Below are 21,321 nucleotides of genomic sequence, written 5' to 3' on the forward strand. Positions count from 1 at the left end.
ATCTGTGGGATGTTCATAAAGGTCTTTTGTTATTGCAATTTGGCTCTCACTGGGGTCATCGGGAGATGCTGAACCCAGCTGGGGGTTGGCACTGCCAGGGTGTGTTCACCTGTGATGATCCCTCTTCCTCCCTCCTCAGCTCCAGGGATCAGGATCCCACTCACCCTCTGCCTCTCCTGGGCAGGCATCTGACCCTCAGCTCTGTGTCATCAGCAGTGAGGTCAAGTATTTCTATCAGTCTCCTTCCCTGGTGTTTTTCCTGGAGTCCTGTGATGTGACAGTTTAATTTTTCCTTAAGGGAAGGCAGATGAACAGGCATGGAAGCTGTTGCTTTCATTGCATTGGGGAAATACATAAGAATGTGATTGAAGTGTTCTCTGAAGCCTCATAGACTTGAAAGCGAATTTAAAATACCCAAGTTTTAAAATTTATAAAGCAGAATGATTAGTGACTAGAGAGGAGGTGAAATTCTGGATTTCCCTCCTCGTCAAATAATTAAAAAAAAATAACACCAAAACCATCCCACACTCAGCTTTGGGCTCCACCAAGAACGAAGTGAATAGTATTATCTGTTATATGCGTGGAGAAAAATGATCTTAAGCAAGGTTAAACATCTGATTTATCTGGATGTGAATGAGAGGAGTGGGAGTAAAACTTCAAGAGGTGTAAAGCAGCCTCATGATTCCATGGGAGCAGAGAGGATGGGGCTGTGTGTTTGCAGGGATGTTCAACCTCCTGAGCCAGGGCAGAGGGAAGGACTAATCCCCTGTAGCCACCAGGTTTCTTATGGTCTGATCCTGGGGAATAAAGAGAATAAAGTGTGTTTCTCTGAGCACTGCTCTTGTGTAGGCTGGGAAGCGCTCAAATCCCCTTTCTGAGTTGTTTTTTTTTTCCCTATGATTTGGAGGGTTTTTTGAGAGACGTCTCTTCTAATAACAGTGTCATGGTGTGAAGATCCTGTATGATACAGGCAAGGCATCAGGTAGTGTTATCACTCCATGGAAACCCGTTATTCAGCCGAGCAGGGCTGTTATTACCTGGCTCTGATGGTGCTGAGGCAGGAGGAGCAGCTCTGACAGAGCACGGGAGAAACCTGCAGACAAAAAGGGGGTATTTAACTTGTCTCTGTGCTCGAGGTAGCTTAATAACCGCTCGGTTTTGTCTTTGTCACACTAGCAGCCAGGCTTTGTCATGTATTTAAGTGCTGAAGAATCAACGTAGAACTTCTCCTCCCTCCACCCACTTAGTGTTTTACTTGAAAACTCTGGAAAAAAAAAAAAAAGCCTTTTGGCTCTGGCTGACCATCCCGCCCTGGGGCCGTGCAACACTTGCTGGCTCGTTTATTTCTTTGAGGTTTGACATTTTCGGTGTTCATTAGGCTTAAGACACATCTCAGTTTCCCAGCTCCCACCCCTCTCTCCTTGGCTCTGGCATCCTCACATGGAGCTCCGTGGGATCCCAGGATAAGGGAGCTGATGTGCAGCCCGGGGTTCCTGTCGCTGCTGCAGCTCCAGACACTCTCCCTGGGTGTTTTGGCATCGTTATTCCTGCTGTTCTTTGGGAAAAACTGTTGCAGAACTTTTCTGTGGGTGGCTTAAAAAAACCCAAACAACTGCTGGATTTTTACAATTCTGAGGGTTTAAGGCAACTGTTAAAAAAGGAGACAGCAGTAGGTTACTGCTGGGGGGGGTGTGGGGTGTGTGTGCTGTGAGCTGCTTCCAGACCCTGGTTCTGCAGGAATCTCCTTTAGCAGTTGACATGGATACTCAAAAAAGCCCCTCAGACAGATTATGTTTGCGTTACTTTTGGATTATTTGCGTTACTTTTTGGATTATTTTTGCATTACTCATGAATTCACAGGTCCAAACTCCACTTGGTTCCAAGCCCTTTGCAAACAGAGGCCCTAATCCTGGGCAAAGGTCATCCAGATAATCTGGGAATACAGAGCACCGAGATCTCATTCTACCTGAGAAGAACCACTGGGCAGCTGGGGAGGAGGTTCTGGCTGCTAGAAGAGATCTGAGCTGGATTTCTCAGTCCTCCAAAGGGTTTATGAGCATATTTGGGGCTGGTTTGGTCTGTGGGGAACACTGACCTGGTGTGAGACCTTAGAGCTTCTCATGGAGGAAATAAGTCTTGTTAAAGAATGAAGTGGCACAAGGTCAAACCAGTAATTTACAGGTGCTGTGTGATTGTTCCTCCTGCTCAGGTTTTGGGGATGCTGACCAAAGGGAGCACTGCTGTTTTCCTGGGAGCTTGGGCTGTCCATGGCCAAACACAAGCAGTGCCTGTTCTCAGTTCTCATGCCATTGTAGCTTCACGATGTGGACTGTGGGAGATGGGGAAGGAGGATGCAATCCCAGGGATTGTGTAACCATGAAGTCCTTCTCTGTGGATACAGACGTGTGGTTGACCAGACTGTCTGGGTAGGAAGCAGCTGAAAGCTAGTGTAGAGGAGAGACAAAAGTTGAGTGTCTGAGTTAGACCAGAAGCTTGATACCAGGGGAGAGCTGAGATGGCTGGAAACAAAAACTGGAGCTGCAGTTGCTTTTCAGATGATGGCATCACTTTGATTGGATTATTCAAGGCAACATGAAGAAATTTTCTTGGGATTGAAGGGGTTTGTGCTTGGGAGTGGAGGAGGACTTAAACCTCAAATTAAACCTCTTTGATCCCTTTTGCCAAGCTGGGGAATGACTCATCAGTGTGTGCCCATCCCCAGCTGTGCAGGGCCAGGCACCCCGAGGGGCTCAGCTCTCTGTGGGGTCTCGGTCTGTGCCCCTTCACACACACTCAGTGATTTGGGGAGAGCCACCACGGGCTGGCTTGATGTGGTCTACCTGTGCATTTCAGTTACAAACCCAAATGTGGAAAGGCTTTGCCCCCTGGAAGGCTCCACTAGTCATCCAACAGCAAGGGAGGCTGTGCAATGCTTTGGCTTCCCTACCCTCTCCTGGGATGGGAGCCCTTTGCCAGATGTCCATCAGACAGATGTTGGTCACTCCTCAGGTCCTGGAGAGGGAATGCTGTTTGTGGTGGAGTGTGCTCCAGGAAAAGTCTGTCTGCTTCTTAAGTGCAACCAGAAGTGATGGGTCATGATGACTTTATATGACATGTTATTTTTGCTCCCCTCCCTGAGGCACTCAGCAGCTGGAAAGCCTTTCCCCACGGAGCTGGAGGAAGCACTGCTTTGAATAAGAGCTTTTTGCATTGAAAGCTACACCTTAGGCAAGATGTTTTATTTCCCTTGGTGTTTATGGCCCTGTAAAATAGTGTGGAGCCTTCATTTTTTTTTCTTTGCATAGTCTTGATTGCATTATGCAGAGGAGCAATTTATTCCTAACAGCTCAGCCTAATACGTGCCACAGCCATTTTCACAGGAGCCAGACCTGTATTAATGTTTGCTGTATGACTTCTTAAATGTATCATGCTGGCTCCTAAGCCAGTGTTTTTAATAACTTCTGCTTGGGGCTGCACAGAACTGAGTATACATCAGGCTGACAAAAATCTGCGTGCTTGTCCTTGCACCTTAATTCTGTGCCTAACAATTCTCTGTACATTCCACACTGTGTATGTGTTGGTGGAGGCAGTTGCTAAGAGAAAGGACTAATTCAAAGCAGAAGGAAGTTATATATGCAGCTGTAGTAGTAAAAATTGACTTAAGTTGGGTGGTATTTCGGAAATTAGAACAGGGATACTGACAGAAAAAAGGGGAAATGAAGAGAGTGTTTAACTGTGTGTTGACACTGTCTTAACTGTGTCAATAAAATAACTTTAATTCATGGGTCATTGAGCTTTTTTTAGGGCTGCTGCCTGTTTAGACTTATTGATCCTCTCCCATTAAGCTGTGAGTACTGTCCTTGCATGTCCAGACAGTTTTCAGCCCACTAGAGCAGAGTGGGTGGCTTTGGAAGGAGATGGAGTTGAGCAGCTGAGCTGGGGAAGGAACTGGATGCTTCTGCCAGTTCCCCTCCTCACCCCTCTGGCTGAAATGCAGCATTAATGGTCCAGCCCAACATGTCCCTGGGGCCTTTTCTCCACCCTCAAATTGTACCAAATTAATTAGACTGGCACAGCAAAAACAATGCAGCCTTCCCTGATGCTCCCTGCTCTGCGAATGCAATTACACTCTTACACAGAGTTTATTTTAGATATTCCAATTAGGAGGGTACTGTCTGGTGTAACTGCTCCTGTCTGGCTGGTAAATACATCATTAAGTCCTGTTTCATAGAATCACAGACTGGTCTGGGTTGGAAGGGACCCTAAAGCTGATCTTGTTCCAAGCCCCTGCTGTGGGCAGGGACACCTTCCACTAGACCAGGTTGCTCCAGGGGAAACGCATATCCTGGGGAAATACCTGTGTTTGACTAGCCCCAAGTCAGTGCAGGGATGGAGAGAGGCAGAATCAGCTCCTAGAAATAACTGGATTTTCCCGTTGTCCCACAGGGAGACATTCCAATTGAGTTTTCTTGCTTAAGTGGGTGTAAATCAGGGGGAGCTGCAGAGTCACAGGAGTGTTGATGTTTGTTATTAATCCACACACTAAACTTCCTATTAAAGAATTTAACAGAGCATCATTAAAAAAATATGAAACCTCCCCCCCCCCCCCAAATAATGTTCTTCCATATTTTTGGTAGACTAAGATATATCCCTGCTGGTGTGTGTTTAGTCCCTATTAGTCTGGCTCAGAAAAGAAGACTTGCCTCAAAAAAAAATCCGAAGCCAGATCTGGAAACTATTCAGTCAAAGCATTCCAGAGATTTTGGGAGGATTTCTAACCCCCTGTAGCCTCAGGTACCAGCTTTGGGTGCACTCCTGATGTGTTACTGGAATAGATGAGTGTTATGAGCTGCCAGGAGTGGGATGTGGGTGTCAGATTAGAGGGTCCTGTTATCTCATTATACTCCCCAGTATTAATTTATATAAATATCCAGAGCCTTATTTCCCGTAATCACTGGGATCTGTTCTCAGTGATGGTTTTTATGAGCTGGGGGCCTGACCTTTTTAAGCAGCTTTACAAATTGAGTAGCCAGTAGATTAATTTTCTGTAGCCTGTTTTCATCGTGCAGAAGAGGAACTGCACTGCATTGCTGTGGCAGTAAATTTTGCCTTTGGAGCTTGGGAAGGAAGGAAAAAATGTTCCAGATAAGGTAAAAGTCACAATCTCAGAGAGAGGTTTAAATAAATGGATCAGAAATGAAGCTCTCCTTGGTTTAATTCAGTTTAAGGCTCTCCCTCAAGTGGAGGTCAGGGATGAGGTTGTGCCCAAGTCCAGAGAGGTTTGGAGTCTGTGGGCAGAATTTGATGGTTGAAACCTTAAGCACTGCAGAAAGATCTTTAATTCATTGTGGTAACAAATCTTTTAATGCTTTAGGAAACTTTACGGACCAGAGTTAATTTTGGCTGGAGTCTCTCATTAAATTCTGCTTTGCAAAAATAACTTGAAATGGGAAGTAATTTCCTTTTTGCTGCATGTTTTCTTCCCGTGGTGTGAACTGGGATCATTAAGCTGTGTTGGGCACGTGTAAGGCATGGGAAGGCACCTTGTGCAGAACTACTTGTGGAGCTGGTTAGGACAGCTCTGCCTCTGCTGTGGCTCAGAGCATCCTTTCCACAACTGGAGATTCCTTTAAATTCAATGCCAGGGCTGAGGAGTGATGGCTCTCCTTCTGCTTTCCACCTGGCTTTCATTACCATGTTAGAGTGAATGGAATGATGCTTGATACTCTGTAGTAAGGAATTACACCTCCCTCCACAAGGGCTAAGAATGCTTAATTGAAATCTTAAAGATAAAATACATGCTCTAATCTTTAAAAAAAACCAAAACCAAACAACCAACGTCGCAGTAACGCCAGCAGCCTCCTCACCCTTCCCCTGATCGAAGTTCATTCTGATTTTTATCTCGTGCATACATTAAATATGATGGTTGATCTTCAGATTTCCTGTCTCGGCCTCCCAAGCTTTGTGATACTTACAGTTACTCTTCAGTTAATTAATTTCCTTGCAGTGTTGAAAGGGAGAGGAACCGATACCCTGAATGCAAATGGCCAAAGGCAGCATGAGGGGTTGAGGTAGCAAGAAAAATGGGGCTTCGTGTCTGTGTTCATGGGTGGGTTTTCCTTTCCTCATACGTATAAATGGAGTTGGGGTTGACAGGAGAACACCAAGTAGGATTTTGGGATGTACTCTGAAACCTACTGATGTCTGAAGACTCAGGGGAGGCCTGGGAGGGCCTGAGTACCCAGCTGTGGGTTCATCACTTGAAACATTTTCTGTTAGTGGGGGGAAAGTATAAAGCAGGGGGGGATTCATCTAGGTTGTTTCTGCCCCCCCCCTTTCCTTTTCCATTTTAAAATGGGTGATTTGTTGGCTGTTTTCTCCTGGGCATGGCTGATGGATAGGTGATGTGGGGTGGCAGGGGCTCTGCCAGACATGTGGTGTGTCCCATCCATGGCTCCAGCCTCATCTCTCTACCCCCTTGCTTCTGTAGAACAACATCTGTCTGTCTGCCCTTGGTCCTGGATCTGAAACACAAGGACTAAAGCAGTTAAGCTATAAAACTTTTTATTTTTTCTTCCATTAAGACCTTTTTTTTTTTTAATAACCCACACCAATTTTCTGTGCCTTGCACTGTTTTAGGTAGGCTGTCACCCTGCAGGCAGAGGTGCTCCCCACTCCTGCTGCTCTGTTTCAGGTTCATTTTGTGCAGGAGAAATTCGGGGCTGGAAAACTTGATGAGCCTCAGTTAAACTACTGGGGAAAAACAAAACCCCTTCCTGTTCTCCAGCTCACACTGTCTGTTCACAGCCTTGGTTCTTCCCAATAATGAAATGCAACAAAACACTTATTATTTAAAGCTGAGGAGAAGAAGCTCCCAGTGACTCCAAGGGCCTCAGGGCTGCCTGTCCCTCCTCGGTCCCCAGGCACAGGCAGCCCCCAGATGCTGGCACAGGCACCCCAGGCCCCTTCTCCCAGCTCTGCCAGCCCCTGGTTCAGCTCCTGCTGCTGCCCATAGCAGGAGATACAATGCTCAACCCTTCCCCATGACCCAGGGGGCTCAGAAGAGCTGCTGTGCAGTGGGTGCTCCCTCCCCAAGCAAGGTCTGGCTTGTAGAGTTTTTCCTTAGAAATTCCTCTTGAATAAGAGGGTTTGTGGGGCAGGTCTGTCTTTTGTCTTTCCATCTGCCTGCTCTTCCCACCTCCCCATGCTGGGAGCTGGTGCCTGGAGGAGCAATGCACAGGTTGGTTGGCCCAGGAACACCCCACGACCCCGTTTCTGCTGCTTTTGGGGGTGAAGAAGCTGCTGAGCTGCTCCAAGACAGCCCCATCCCTGCCATAAAGGTGACACAGTGCAGAGCCCCATGTGCTGCCACAGGCATCCAGAGACCTATTAAAAAACACATTGTGGGCTTAATCTTGTAAAAATGCAGCTCGATTTCATATGCAGGTCTGCACCAGTTACCCGGGACGTGAGAAATAGTGTTCTGGCTTTAATTCCTTCTTTAGGAAGGAGCTGGAGGGTGTCTTTCAGCCTCATTACCTGGCATCATTAAGAGAATGTTCTGAGTGTTTGTTTTCTACTTTTAAAAAAGCCATCCTGGCCCCTGGTGTGACATTTAGGGGCTGTTTTTCACCAAACCCACTGGCCTGGTTTCTCTAGCAAGGCTCAGGGAGTAGGTGGCAGCCTGGGCAGCAGTCCAGGAGGGTGTAACACAGCCTGGGTGTCAAGGTGTCTGTCAGCATCCATCACCAGGAGCGGGTTGTTTCCATCCTTTAGGGTACAGAGCTCTCTGCCAGCATCACCTCTGGGTCCTGTGGTGATCTGGAAGTTGAACTATCATCTCCAGAACTTGTCTGCAAGACAGGACTCTGCAAATCTCAAAACAGCAGAAGTTTGCAGTTTTTCCAAGCTGTTCTTTTCCTCCATCACCAATTTAAAAGGTAAAAGCTGCACCAAAGGCAGCATTATAAATATTTCTCATGGCTGAGTGTTTGCTTTTCAGTGGTGGTTTCCCTCTCTGTGATACACTGATGGGCTCAGTGGGATGAATGTGTTGGGTGTTCCTTTTGTTTGGCATTTCTGCCTCCTGGCAGGTAACCTGGCATGTCTTTCAGTGAGGAAAACACATTTAGTTGTAATTGCAGAGGCTTTCTGAGAGTGAAGTGAGTCTAATTGGAAGCGAGTCACTCAACATCATGACTGCGTGTAGAAAAATTGTATCTACCCGTGATGGATGATTAATGCAATGGCAGCCACACAAGCTTTTCCCAGAAAAGTCTTTTGGATGTTGGAAGATTGCATGCTGGTGGTCTGATGGCAGAACTTGTGAAATAAGATTTCTTGGGGTGTTTTAAGAAAGGAAAGCACAGGGTGCCTGCAGTGAGGCTGGTGGTGTGTGCACTGAAAGGAGGATGTGCCTCTGTCTAATAGTAGCAGCTGTGGCACCATCAGCTCAGGGGTGGCCTGGGGATCACAGACTGATTTGGTTTGGAAAGGACCTTAGAGCTCATCTCATTCCACCCCCCTGCCATGGGCATGGACAGCTTCCACTAGACCAGGTTGCTCTAAACCCTGTCCAACCTGGCCTTGAACACTTCCAGATATCGATGAGTATTTTAAAACTGAGACCCCTATCAAATCAATATAAAGGCCTTCAATTCAACATATTTGTTTGGTCATTATTTAATAACAGCCTGCTTTGACAATTTTGCATAAATGACATTGGAGTCAGCTGTAGCAGGCACCTACCTCATGGTTCACTTCTGCCTCCAAAGTCTCAGAGCTTGTCTCTTCAGCACTTGCATAGGGCTGCTTGGTTTTAGGGACAAAAATCAGCTGTGTGAATTCCTTGAATTAGCCCAGGCTGCTGCCTGGGGCGTCCTCCCTCAGGTCTGGACCAAATACTTGACGTGACAAGGCCTGATTTGGTGACTTGGCTGCTGTTGACTCACCTCAGAGATGCACTGTAGCTGTTCTCACCACTGCCCTGTCAAAAGTTCATCACGGTCCGATTCCCTGCGCCAGCCTGGGGAGCAGGGGAACAATGGCTGCTTGGAAAGTTCTCTGGAAGCGTGTCATTGCAGTGTAACTCTATATAGGGTTATGCAATTACTCACTTTCCTTAACAGCAGCTGAATGGTCTGTTATAATTTGATTGTCATGGTTCAGGTCAAGTCCCGTCTTAAGAGCTTTGGGTTGGCCAAAATGTTTTGAATTTTCTTTGCCTAAAACTCAGTGCGTGGGAAGGGATCTTGTTTCTTGACCAGCTCTAATCACAATTTTCCTTTTCCATCTTTTATCTGTGGTCATGTTTTCTGAGTGATGAAGTTTGAGCCATGGTGAGGCAAACATGAATTTAGGACTTCATGTCAATAGTATGAGCCAAGACATCTCTTTTTTAAAATTTCTTTTCTTTTTTTCCTTTTTTTTTGGGTGTGTGTGTGGTTTTTTGTATTTGTTTTTTGTTTTTGTTTGTTTTGGGTTTGTTTGTTTGTTTGTGGGTTTTTGTTTTTAGGGTTTTTTCCCCCTTTCTTAACTAAGTTTTCCTGGTGGAGCTGTGTGTCTTCCAGCAAGAATAGAACAGGGCTGGATTTAATGCATGTGGAAGGGGACTCTCAGGGTGCCAAATGTGGACAGATTGAGCAATCCCTCCAAGCTCTCCTGCTCCCAAGCTTTCTGTTGTCTCAGATCCAGTTGCTCACTGAAGCCCAGGCTGGATTTTGCAGTCTGCTGGTAGGGATGTGGAGACACCCCAGATGGGGGATGCAGGAGTCAGAGCTTCCTGGATACTGTGGGAAAGTCCAGAAGAACCACTTTTGATGTATTTGCTGTGGTACTGATGAACCTTAGAGGGTCCAGCTGGGTTTCTCCTCTGAAGTGGGGTGCTGATACTTGGTGGTTTTCTCACACTCACCCATAACTCAGGATGCAAACAGCCTCTGCTCCCTGCCCTGCCATCCCCCAGGAGATTGTGGAGACCGGGGCCATCAGAGAGGGCTGTGCCCACCTGATTTTTCGAGAAGCTGTTGTGATTCCTGGGAGTGGCTCTGCAGATCTCTTTCGTAGGGACATCCTGAAAGATAAATCTCCGAAGTGCAATCAGCAGCCCGACGCGATGCAGGGATTTGACTGGGGTTTTCTAAAACCTCAGCAGGAAGGGTTTTGGTGACACAAACCTCAGACTTAGGCTGGGATTTGGACCAGCGCTGAACCTGTTGGACCCGCTGGATTTTGGGTGACTGGGCTGTCCAGACCTTGGCTGTGGGATCAGGGAATTTCAAACCCCGTGAGCATCTCTGATAAAACGCCCCAAGGCATTGCAATTAAAGCCCTTCCCTCAACAAATTCCGGCTTTCTCAGCGGAGCCCCGCGTTTGCAGCCCTCCGAGGGCTCCACAAAGGAGGGAAGTACTGTCATCGGCGGCAGCTCCGCCGTTTTCTTTGGGAAGTTGCAGCTTCCTTCCGCTCATTTAGAGCCCGTGTGTGCCGCTGGGTGACCCCCCGACGGCGGGACGGACAGACGGACGGAGCCCAGCGCTCCCCCGGGGAGTCTGCGGGCTCCTTGCACGGGCTCTCACGAGCCTCTCCTGGCACCGGGGAAGGCTCAGATGTGGTTTTGAGCTTTGGGGAGGTCATCGCTGCTGTTGGGAGTTTGCCTCCGAGGACACAAACATCTGGGCTCGTCTGTGACGTCTCTTCCCTTCTCCAAACCGGGGGATGTTACTCGATCCTTGTCCCCTCCTCCAGCCCCGCGTTATCTTGGACTCATCAGCTGCCTGATGGGGGTTTTAGCCACGCTTCTGGAGTTCTTTTTTTCTCTCTCTCTCTTTTTTTTTTTTTTTATTTTTTATTCTGAAGAAGCCTGTGTAATGAAGGAAACAAGCCTGGCAGTCCTCAGGGAGAGTTCAGGAGTCAGCAAAACTTGCCTTGGATAAGATAGGACGAGCTCTCGCAGCCCAGGGGGGGATAATGCTGCTCCCCTCACACAGACTTCTGCAAGCAGAGCCAGCACATCTATACATCCTCAATATATACTTCAGTGTGTCACTGAACAGTTCTTGGGCACCTCTCACTGACTGAGTTAAATAATTTGACCCCGTGCTCTGTCTCTTGTTCCTCTCGCCTCTTCCCAGCGTCTGCCACCACAGAGGTGTTTGCCACTGGTCCTCACCTTGTTCCAGTAGCTCATGTCTTGTGAGAAATTCAGGCTGGGAGCTCTGGTTAATGTTTGTGCCCCCTCTGAGCAGTGCTGGGAGCCATTCCTCTTCCTCTAGGGCTGAGGTTTGAGACTTCTGGGTATTTAATAGGTTATTCTAGAGCCTTTTTTTGTTATTTTTTTTTTTTATTTTATTTTTAGTTGTTTTCACAGTTCTGTGTATATTCTGGTTTCCAGTTCATGAGCTTTAATGAGGTTATCTGAGAGACCTCTTCCCTTTGAGCACCCATAACCACAATGGGAAGTTCCCATAAGGTAATTGGAAGATCTTTGTCCGCTTGACCAGTTCAAGAGTGATGATGAGCAAAGGTGTGAGGATGTGGGGCTTGGCAGCCTGTCCCAGTGTGCTGGTCTGCTGCTGGACAGCCTCCCTGGATCTGTGGTGTGCTTCTCTGGGGCCAGGTGTGGAAGGTTTGTAGTCCCTCTGAGGCTGATGCTTCTCACTAGGAAGGACCTTTGCTTGCAGTGTAGGTTTGCCTTCCCTCAGTCCTCCCAGTGACCAGCTATGGGTGTTTGCTAAAATAAATGGTTGCTTTCCCTCAGGTGCTCTCCTAGGGATAAATCTTGCTTGTGGGTGGATGTGAGGAGAAGGAGAAGCTGTGGAGAGGTCAGCCCTCATCAGTGTTTCAGGCTCATTAATCAGCCTCGCTAAGTGGAATTTGCCCAGCCCGGGAGCACTCAGTGATGGGAATGTCTTTGAAAGGGAGGGGGGGAAATGATAGTGCTAAACTGTTTGAGAAATAATTTCGTTCTCCACTTCTCAATAGATAAATCTGCTGTCCAACAACCTGAAATTTAATCTGTCCATCTGAAGTAATTGATGAACTGTGACTTGAATCCAAATGTGAGCGAGAGGGGGAATTTTCTGCAGGGATGTTTTGCACTGTCTCTGCGGCTGCTCATCTGCACCAGAGACAATGGGGTGAAGCTGGGGAGGAACAAAGCCAGGAGGAACAAAGCCATGGGAGATTTCGTGCTGCTGGTGGGATTAATACAAGCTCCACTTGTGCTTTTGACTCGTTACTGCTCCTGAAACTGTCCTGGTAACACCTTGATGTGGAGGTGAGCTGGATGGGGCAGAGCCGTTTGGAGAGATTAGATAAAGCTTGTGATTTGCACAGTTTTAGGTCACAGAATGTTTTGGGTTGGAAGGGACCTTAAAACCATCTAGTTCCAACCCCCTGCCATGCAGAGTTGTTGGCTGCAGCCCTGTAGTTCCCGCTGGGTACTTGGATGCTCTTGGATTTTTCTCTCCACTCTTGCTGTTGGAGCAAGCCAAGGGAGTTTTGATGCTTCTTTGCAATGTCAGAGTAGCTCGGGGGAACTCGGCATGACTTGGAGGAGGTGCATCCTTCAGTTTTCTATAGAGGTTTGCACCACGGGATACCCATTTTCCCACTGATCGCTGTAAAGGAGGTGTTTTCTCAACAAGAGACCCTCCCTCCCTTCCCCGTTTGCAGAGCCTGTGATAAGCAGATGCTCACAGCTCCCCCGTTGAGGACTCACTTTTCTCCTGGTGCTTTGCAGCGGTGCCGGCAGCGAGATAAGAGGAAATCTGACATCACGGTCAGGAAGCGCTAAAGAAAGTTACTTTCGTCATTCGTCAGCGGGTTATCTCGAAAGGCAGAGCTGCAGCATTCCTTGCATGCTGCAGGACCAGTTTCAAGCCCACAGCTCCTCTGGCCACAGCTCAGTGCGTGGCCCTGTGCCCAGATGCCCCGTTTGTCACCGTGTGCGGCCCCGCTCCCCCCCCCAGCTCTAACCCCGGCCCCCCGCAGCTGCTCCCTCTCCAAAAGGCCCTTTCCAAAAAGCTGTGAGCTGCTGCACGATCCTGCCCTGCCAGACAGAATCATCCCCTCCAGTTTCTTTCCTTTTCCTGTGTTTTATCACGTTGTTAAATGTCTCTTTGGAGACTCCCAAGCCTTGCACCTCCCTCCCTTGTGCCATCCCAGCTGCAGGGAGCAGGGACTGCTCTGCTCATGTGAATGTCCTCCAGATCCCACCTGGGATCCCAGCTTGGTTGTTGAGCAAATGCTGCTGCATTCTTCCAGCTTTTAGTCTGTCTCTCTGCCATCAACAGGCTGCTCAGGAAAGTGGAGTCCCCATCCCTGGTGGGATTTAACGTGGTGTAGAAGTGACACTTAAGGGACATGGTTTAGTGTTGGGCTTGGAAGTGCTGAGTTAAAGGTGTGACTCGATCTTGGAGGTCTTTTCCAACCTAAATGATTCTGTTTTTCTTTTAACAAAGCCCCTTTGGTGGGAGTCAGGAGCACATGTGGCCTTCAAGCCTGCCATCATCTCTGCTGAGGCTGAGGGGGGACTGTTTCCAACCCAACCCCGAGGTGCTCGAGTAGGTGGCTCTTTTCTGGTGAATTTGCATTGGAAATGGCTGCTGTCTAGTCAGTGCAGGTGCCAGGGGTGCCCAGTCATACGGGGACCGCAGGGAGGGGTGGTGGCTAATGCGGGGGCGTGGGGAGGAGTGAGGTGCTGAGCTGCCCTGCACCCTCCCCTGGGCTCCCCTCCCACCCTCAGAGCTGGAGTTTCCATCTACAGAAACATCTGACCTGCCCTTCCTGCCCTGGGGTGCAGCAGCAGGGCTTTGGGATGCCCAGCTGCTGTGGGATGGCTGGGCATGTCCCTGCTAAGCTCCTGGTGTGCAAAGTGGATTTATTCCGAGTGCTGGAGTATCTGGAGTTATCTCAAATACCAAACTACCCCTTTTTTGATCTCCACTGAAGGCATCTCCATTTCTGAGTTTGCAGGACAAGTTTGAGTGGCATGAAAACTCGGCAGCAAGACCCTTTGTGTGTCTCTAAACTTACTGAATCCAGTAAAAGAAATAGGATCATAAAAACCTTCTTTAAAAAAGGACATCCCAGAAGCTGCTGAGAAGCTCCCAGTGTGTCCCAGGCATTGGGGTTGTTGGCCTCCCCATGTACAGGAGGAGGGTGACTGTGGGCTCCCAGTGGGACCAGTGGCTGAGAGCAGTTTTTAGCAGTTTATTCACTTCATGACATTGCAGAGTGGTTAAAAATAAGTGAATCTGTTCTGAAACTGAGTGAGTGCAGGTGATGGGCCCCTTCTGCCTCCACTGCTGCCTCTCTCTAATGCTGGTTCTTTAAAACCCTCCGAGGATTGGGTCAGAACTGACCACACTTTTCTCATCTCTTGTCAGCCTTCAAGGTATTTTGTTTAACCAGATGGGTTTCTTGTCGTGTGTGGTAGTCCCATCCCTGCCCCCATTGCCTCCTTGCTCTGGCTTGGATAACTTCCCTCTCTGGGCTTTGCAGTGCCCAGGATGCTCTGCCTGTGCCAAGGACCTGTGCCATGGCTGCTTTTGGTGCAGTGGGAGGTGCTGGTATCCATGGAAGTTGCCATAGTCTCGGGTCTGTTTCTATGAGCATCGTGATTGCTGGTGGTGTCAGTCCCCAGAAGCCACAGCTGGTGGGTTCCAGGGCTGTTTTGGATGTGGAGGAGGGTTATGGCAGGGCGGGGATGTCCCTTGCACCGAGGGATCCTGCCTCAGATCCTGCCTCAGTGACGCTCTCGCTCGAAGTGTATAAATGACACTATTGATTTTTGGGCCTGACAGGTGCTGAATGAGCCCCATGGAGAACATTGATTTCTCTCTCTCTCTTTTTATCCTGCAAGATGTCTACTTGTCCAAAGGTGTGATTGACTGGTGAATAAAGTGGCCTCGGCACAGCCCATATTAAATTGTAGCTAATTTTAACATGTGGCCGTTGAGTAACAGTATCGAGCCAAGAATTCGTGATCCTCCATCAACAGCAAACTGACCTCGAAATGCCAAAAAAAAAAAAAAAGGTGTGATATAACACTTTGGAGATTGGCGAGGGAGAAATAGTGCAAGAAATTGTGCCACCAACACTCACGCTGAGTGTACCCACATGAACTTCGGGTGGGGTTGAAACCCACCTGCAGTTGTCATTCTGAGTGGAGGCTTTTGTTGTGATCAGTGTGGTGGCCTTGCTCTGTTGCCAGCTCCTTGCTCGTGGAGGGGGACTGTGGTTTCTTGCCTTGGTTTATTGTGTTTTACATCAGGCCTTTTTCAACAACTCTTTAAATAGATGATGGTTCCTTCCTCAATGCTTGTCCTCTGCCCACACTCAGCGCCTGGCTGGCTGTGTGGTGGCTCTTGGATGTCACCTGGAGCTGCAGGAGGGCACTGGCACTGCAGCAGGCACACTGTACTCGTTTAGCAGCTGGTGATGAGGTGGTTTCCAGAGCTGAATTGGATGAGCAAAATCAGCTTTGGCCTTCAGTTCCTTCACCAGCACAGGTTGCCCAGAGAAGCTGTGGCTGCCCCATCTCTGGAAGTGTTCAAGGCCAGGTTGGATGTGGTTTGGAGCAACCTGGGATGGTGGAAGTTGTCCTTGCCTGTGGCAGGAGGGTGGAACTGGATGATCCTTAATGTCCCTTCCAACCCAAACCATCCTGTCATTCCACAAGTCTGTGTTTTGCTGCTGCCCAGCCTGGGATGAGCGGGAGAGGAGGAGGGAATGCTGCAGAAGGGCAGGGCAGTTCTGCAAAGGAAGTTTGCATCTTGCTGTGTGTAATTGTGGCTATAACCTGTGTCATTAACTTTCAAAATTGGAGGCTTAAAAGGATTTAAAATAAACACATGCCTAGAAATTTGAAATCAATGAGACTGCAGTGCAGCAGCACACACGGCCCTGCCGCAAGCAGCCGGTTTGCCTGGGGTGTAAATTCTTGCAGAGACCCAGAAGATAAAGTTATGAAATAACCCACGTCAGCAGGAGAGGTTGTAAAGCAATTCCGAAAAAAACCTCTGTCTAGACACTTATATTTACTGCAGTGTTTATGTGAGATAGAGGAATGCCCTAGAAAACCAGATTTGTTTTCAATTTCTGCCTCTGGCACGTGCTTGTCTAATGAGAAAACTCTGATGTGATGGGACTGTCCTGTGCCACCCCCTGTGCTGGGGGAGCTTTGCTGTCACTCAGCAGCCCCATGTCGAGGGGCTGGCGTGGGGGAGAAGGGTAAAAGGTTATTCCTTTCTTTGTGTAGGTGAATCAGCCTGTTGTTAATGAGGTGGTCTTGCTAATCCACCTCTAGAAAACCCATCTCTAATCCCAAATGCGGTGATAACAAGCTGCACTCTGGTCGTGTCTGTGGAGATACGACGGCCCCAAAGACTCTGCTTTGATTCGTTTAATTAAAAGAAAATTAAGCTGTTTTTATTTTGCTTTGAACTCTGGGTGAAGTTTGCAAGCAGTGTCTTTACGTGGAGTGTATTTGATGACAGCTTGGGGAGCAGAGATGGTGCCATGTGACAAAACCAGGCTGGGCCAACCCACCCAAAGGCATCTTATCACGTGGGGGTGATTCACCCCTTTAATGGATTGATTTACTTGGGATTCTCACGTGTTTGTTAGGTGTTTGTGAGGAATTTGCTGAGGGGGGAAAAAAAAAGAGTTGCTTCAAAATACAGCAATGAATTGAAGGTATTTTGTAACGAGGCTACAGAAAGAAGGGAAGTTAATTGGCTGGCTCAGCAGTCAGCCCATCCTGATGAAGGATGGAGGTGATGCAGCTGCAGAAATGAAGCAGATTTTTATTATTTTCCTCTTAGCCCCTGCTGCCAGGCAGCACCACTGGAGCGAGACTGGAGTCCCCAGACCTCAGAATCCCTGATGCTCCCAAATAAACAACCAATTATTGCTGTAGTCAAAGACAGGATTTTCTTGAAAGAGAAGGATAACATTGCTCTGCCAGTTGACCTCCCTGAATAATCAAGGGTGGTCCCTGGAGGGCTGAGGCTTCTGCTTCTTCAAATGGGCCAAGGTTAAAGATAAGCAAAGCTTTGTGGAAACAGTCTCTGGTCTTGGGGACAGGATCTGGGTTGGGTCAGGAGCAGCTCCCATGGCTGAGCCTCAGGACTGGCATGGGCTGGATGTGGCTGGTTTGTGTTTTTGTCAGTCTGTTGGTGTTTATGGTACCTTCAGCATCTGGGAGGTGTGAGGGTCAGGGAGCAAATGGTACTCGAATAAATTGTTAGTTGTTTCATACCCCAAAGCAAAAAAATAGATTTTCAATGTCCCAGTCTTTTTTAGGGATGTGTGTGTGCATGTGTGTGGATGTACAACACTACACACAAGGAGTGTTGTAGCAGAGTCATAGAATCAGGGAATGGTTGGAGTTGGAAGGGACCTTATAAATCATCCAGTTCCAACCCCTGCTATGGGCAAGGACCCTTCCCCACTTGACCAGGTCCAACCTGTCTTGGAACACTTCCAGGGATGGGGCAGCCACAGCTTCTCTGGGCAACCTGTGCCAGAGCCTCACCCTCACAGGGAAGATTTTCTTCCCAGTATCCTATCCAACCCTGCCACCTGGCAGTGTGAAGCCATTCCCCCTTGTCCCAAGTCCCTCTCCGGCCCCTTTAGGAACTGGAAGGGGCTCTTAAGGTCTCCTCAGAGCCTTCTCTTCTCCAGGCTGTAACATGTGCCCCTTCTGTAGGGAACCAGATGTAATCATGCTGGAAGTGGTTAAAAGTTCAACAGTGGCCTTCTGTAGAACATCAACTGTAATTTATATTTTTCTTCAGCCTTTAAAGGGAAGTGTCCTGGCCTGAGTTCTCCAGCCCTTCTGCGATGTCACCTTGTGAGAAATTTGTTTTTCAAAAGGGTGTTTTGTTTCTGCTGTGCAGCTGAGAACACAGGAGCCCTCACAGGGCACCCTGAGTCTGACATCTTCAGCAACAACAAATAAACGTGTGCCTGGCTTTCCAGTGCAAGTTTCTAAGTCCCTGTTAACTTGTCTTGCACGTGAATTTAACTCAGTAAATATCAGTTGCAATTTGTGCCTGTGTCCTGCTCACCTTCCCCCCCCCTTTTCTCTTTTGTTTTCCCCAGTTTCTCTGTTTGAAGAACATCCGAACCTTCCTGAAGGTGTGTCACGACAAATTTGGGTTAAGGAACAGCGATTTGTTTGATCCCTTCGACCTCTTCGATGTGCGGGATTTTGGAAAGGTAAGAGTTACTCCTGAGCTCCTGGGAAGTGATGCTTCTGGCACTGCTGGTCCTCTGGGCCTGTGCTGCTGCTTTTGGATGAAAATATGAAGGTTTTGTGGTTTTCTGAGAAGCTTCTGCACCGTTAACCCAAGGATTGAGCACCTGTTCCCCCTGCTCGTGGTATATTTAGGGGTGGATTCTGCTGTGTCCTCAGTGAAGGGAGATCAAGCCTTCAAGCGTTCTGCTTTAGATGACAATGTCTCTGGGATCAGACTCTAAAGTACATGAAAAACGTCTTTTTTTGGGGAGGAGGAATTAGACCTTTCCCAGGGTCCAGACCTCTCACAGTCCTTCCCCAGCTGCTGCCACCTCTGCAAAGCAAAATAGCTCTGCTGAAGTCACCATCAATTTTGTCATGTGGCCAGTGAGTGTCTGTGGGGGTCAGGGAGTTTGATGCCCGGGTGAAATGAGTGCCCTGAGTTTCTCAAAAATGTGTTTTGCTGTAAGTGATGGTTGCCACCAAATTCTGAACAAGACCCAGCTGCAAGGGAGGAAAGCTCTGCCTGATTTTGACAAGTGGCTCTTGTTCTGATTCCTTGGTTTTGACACCAACTGCATCAGGGCTGATGGATACTGGGCTCAGGGAAGCTATTACACTGGACAATTGCTATATTTTTCAGCAGAAAAGGTGTTAAAAGATTTATTAAAGCTCTCTATTGTTTTACCTGTTTCGAGTTACCAGGCATAAGCTGCTGGAAGGCATCTTCCCTTCTGATTATCCAAAGAGTAGATTTTCACTGCTGATGGGGATATATTATTTGATATTTATTGCCTAATTTATTTCTGGACCATTATCTGGAATGTGCAATTGCAGGGCCTTGTTTTATGAGTTTTTTTGATTTATGAAATACAAGAAGGCTTTTGTTGTTCTGGGAATATGAATGCACAGAAGGAACCTTTTGGGCCAGGGAAAGGACTGCTGCTAATTAAAATGCTGCTTTATTGTCACATTGTCTCTTGCTTTGTGCTGTTTCAAATTTCCTGTGATGCCTGTTAATAGAGCCTGGTGTTAAACACTGCTGGAACATGTCAGCTGATGAGCACAGTTTGGTTTCCTTTCTGGTGTGGTTAGGGAACAGCTATTCCCTCCTCCTGTTCACTTTTTTGTGGGGAAGGTTCAGGTTTGTTACTTGGGAAAGGGAGGTGATTTGCCATTCCCTCTCACCTCGTGACAATTTAGTTTTTTTATGAGACTTGGGAAAGAAATGTGTCATAAACTTCCAAGAAATCTAAATGTACTTTATTGCCTGGATCTTGCTTATTTTCATGTGCATCATCCTTAGTCAACCATATAAAATGTGGGAAGCACAGACTTTGTATACAAAAAACTCAATTTTTTTTTTTTTTTAAATCAGTTTGGTGGAGGTATCAGCTGTTCGGGTCTGCACCACCCTAAATCCCTCTGGAAGCCTGTCAAAACATTCCCATTGTCTTTGCCACCTTTCATTCCCACATTATCCTCAGATCTGCGTTCAACAGTGGCAAAGCAAATAAACAGGGAAAAATCTGCTGTTGACCCAAGCTCCTTTCAATTTTGAGTCACAGCGAGAGCAGAGGGAGTCTCTAATCCACTTTCCCACTGGCCAAACACAGACTTCACACACAAAAAATTCTTCCTGGAGCTATGAATTCCTTAGATCAACAGTGTTTTTGGGTTACAAGACACTTACACCGTGTAGGAGACGTTTCTGAGCAGAGCCCAGTAACAGTCGAGCGTTTAATTGCAGAGAAGCCTTGGTTGGAGTGGTGTTGGGTGTTTCCTTTCTGGATGCCACTGAAATAGTTATTTTCCCTCCTCCAAACCCAAGGGGCAGTGGGACAGCAATTACTAGCAGTTTTTGGGTTTGGTGCAGTGTAATTACTGAGTAGGAGGGCGGGGACTTGCGTTTCTGTGGTGCCAACCTCTTACATAAGGGGCTTGTCCTTTGGAATCTTGGGGGTTTCTTGGTGTAAGAAAACCACTGGTGCTTTAGAAGAGGAAGAAAAATCAGATCCCTCAGTCTTGCCTTGACCAGCTGTTATTCTGAGTGATCTGACTATTCTGAGTAAGCCATCATTCCATTTGGCTTCTGAGGTGGGGCTTCAGCAAGGAGGAGCTGCCGTAGGATTGATGGGGAGAGCAAGTGTGTTTTGGGGCTGCTCGAGTCCAGGAGCGTGAGGATTTATCTCTGGTTTTGCTGCTTCCTTGAGTTTTAAGCCTGGGAAGTTATTCCTTAACTGTCACCAGGATAACAGCTGGTGAAATGGGATGGTGAACCATGTGGGCTTGTCCAGCCAAGATCCCCGTGGAGCTGAAGAGCCCCATCTCTGCCTTGGTGGGACGTTGGGTAACTGGAGCGTGCAGGCTTTTTCCAAAAACACACGTCATGTTCCATGTAATCTCATCTGCAGTGTTTCCCAGTTACCCAGGGAGGTCAAAAGGCCAGTTTAAATTGCTCACAGCCCTTTTTTTTCCCAGTGTCCAGTTAATTAAGCAATCCTGGTGTGACAAGGGCCATGCTATGTTTCATGACAGAGGTTTCTGAAAGCGACCTGAGGTGCTGATGCTTGTGTTTCTGTCTGTGCCCCTTTAAGACACCTTAAAAGAATAGAGTTATATTGTTTTCTACCAGTTGACTCTTAATTTATTTATTTCTTTTAATTTGATCACTTTAAAGTGGCTCAGAGCTCTCCATAATCACCAGTGGCACTTGCAGAAGTGTTTCTCCACAGCTGTGTCCCTGCTGCAGGCTGCAGAAGCAGCACAGTGTGCAGTGCTCTGAGGAATAAACTCCCTGTTTTTATTGCCTCACCCCTAAATAGGGTCTGATCTTGCAGGAACAAGCACTGGGATCCCCTGCAGGGTTGCTGTACCCAGTCTCTGCTAGCACAGCCTATCTCCTGAAAAAAAGAAATGAAATAAAATGAAAAGCTAGTGCTCATGTACGGTGTGTTGTTGCACATTTAATAGCAGTGATGGTATAAAATCAAACTCTTATTGGACTTGCTAATTTATTGGCACCAACTGTGATGACATAAAATGTACATAAATATGGATTAAACTCTTTATTAC

At 47.6% G+C, this 21,321-nt stretch overlaps 1 protein-coding gene across 7 annotated transcripts in view; it reads left to right on the top strand.

Moving 5' to 3' along the window:
* The window catches only part of VAV2 (vav guanine nucleotide exchange factor 2), a 132,907-nt gene that overhangs the window by 13,163 nt on the left and 98,423 nt on the right, over positions 1 to 21,321 (top strand). For all 7 annotated transcript variants that reach the window (XM_064676756.1, XM_064676758.1, XM_064676757.1 and 4 more), the window contains exon 2: positions 18,111 to 18,227. In XM_064676756.1, coding sequence (XP_064532826.1) covers positions 18,111 to 18,227 — 117 coding nt within the window. The remainder of the gene's footprint in view (positions 1 to 18,110; positions 18,228 to 21,321) is intronic.

This window comes from Pseudopipra pipra, chromosome 20, assembly GCF_036250125.1.
Source record: "Pseudopipra pipra isolate bDixPip1 chromosome 20, bDixPip1.hap1, whole genome shotgun sequence".
NCBI classification, from domain to species: domain Eukaryota; kingdom Metazoa; phylum Chordata; class Aves; order Passeriformes; family Pipridae; genus Pseudopipra; species Pseudopipra pipra.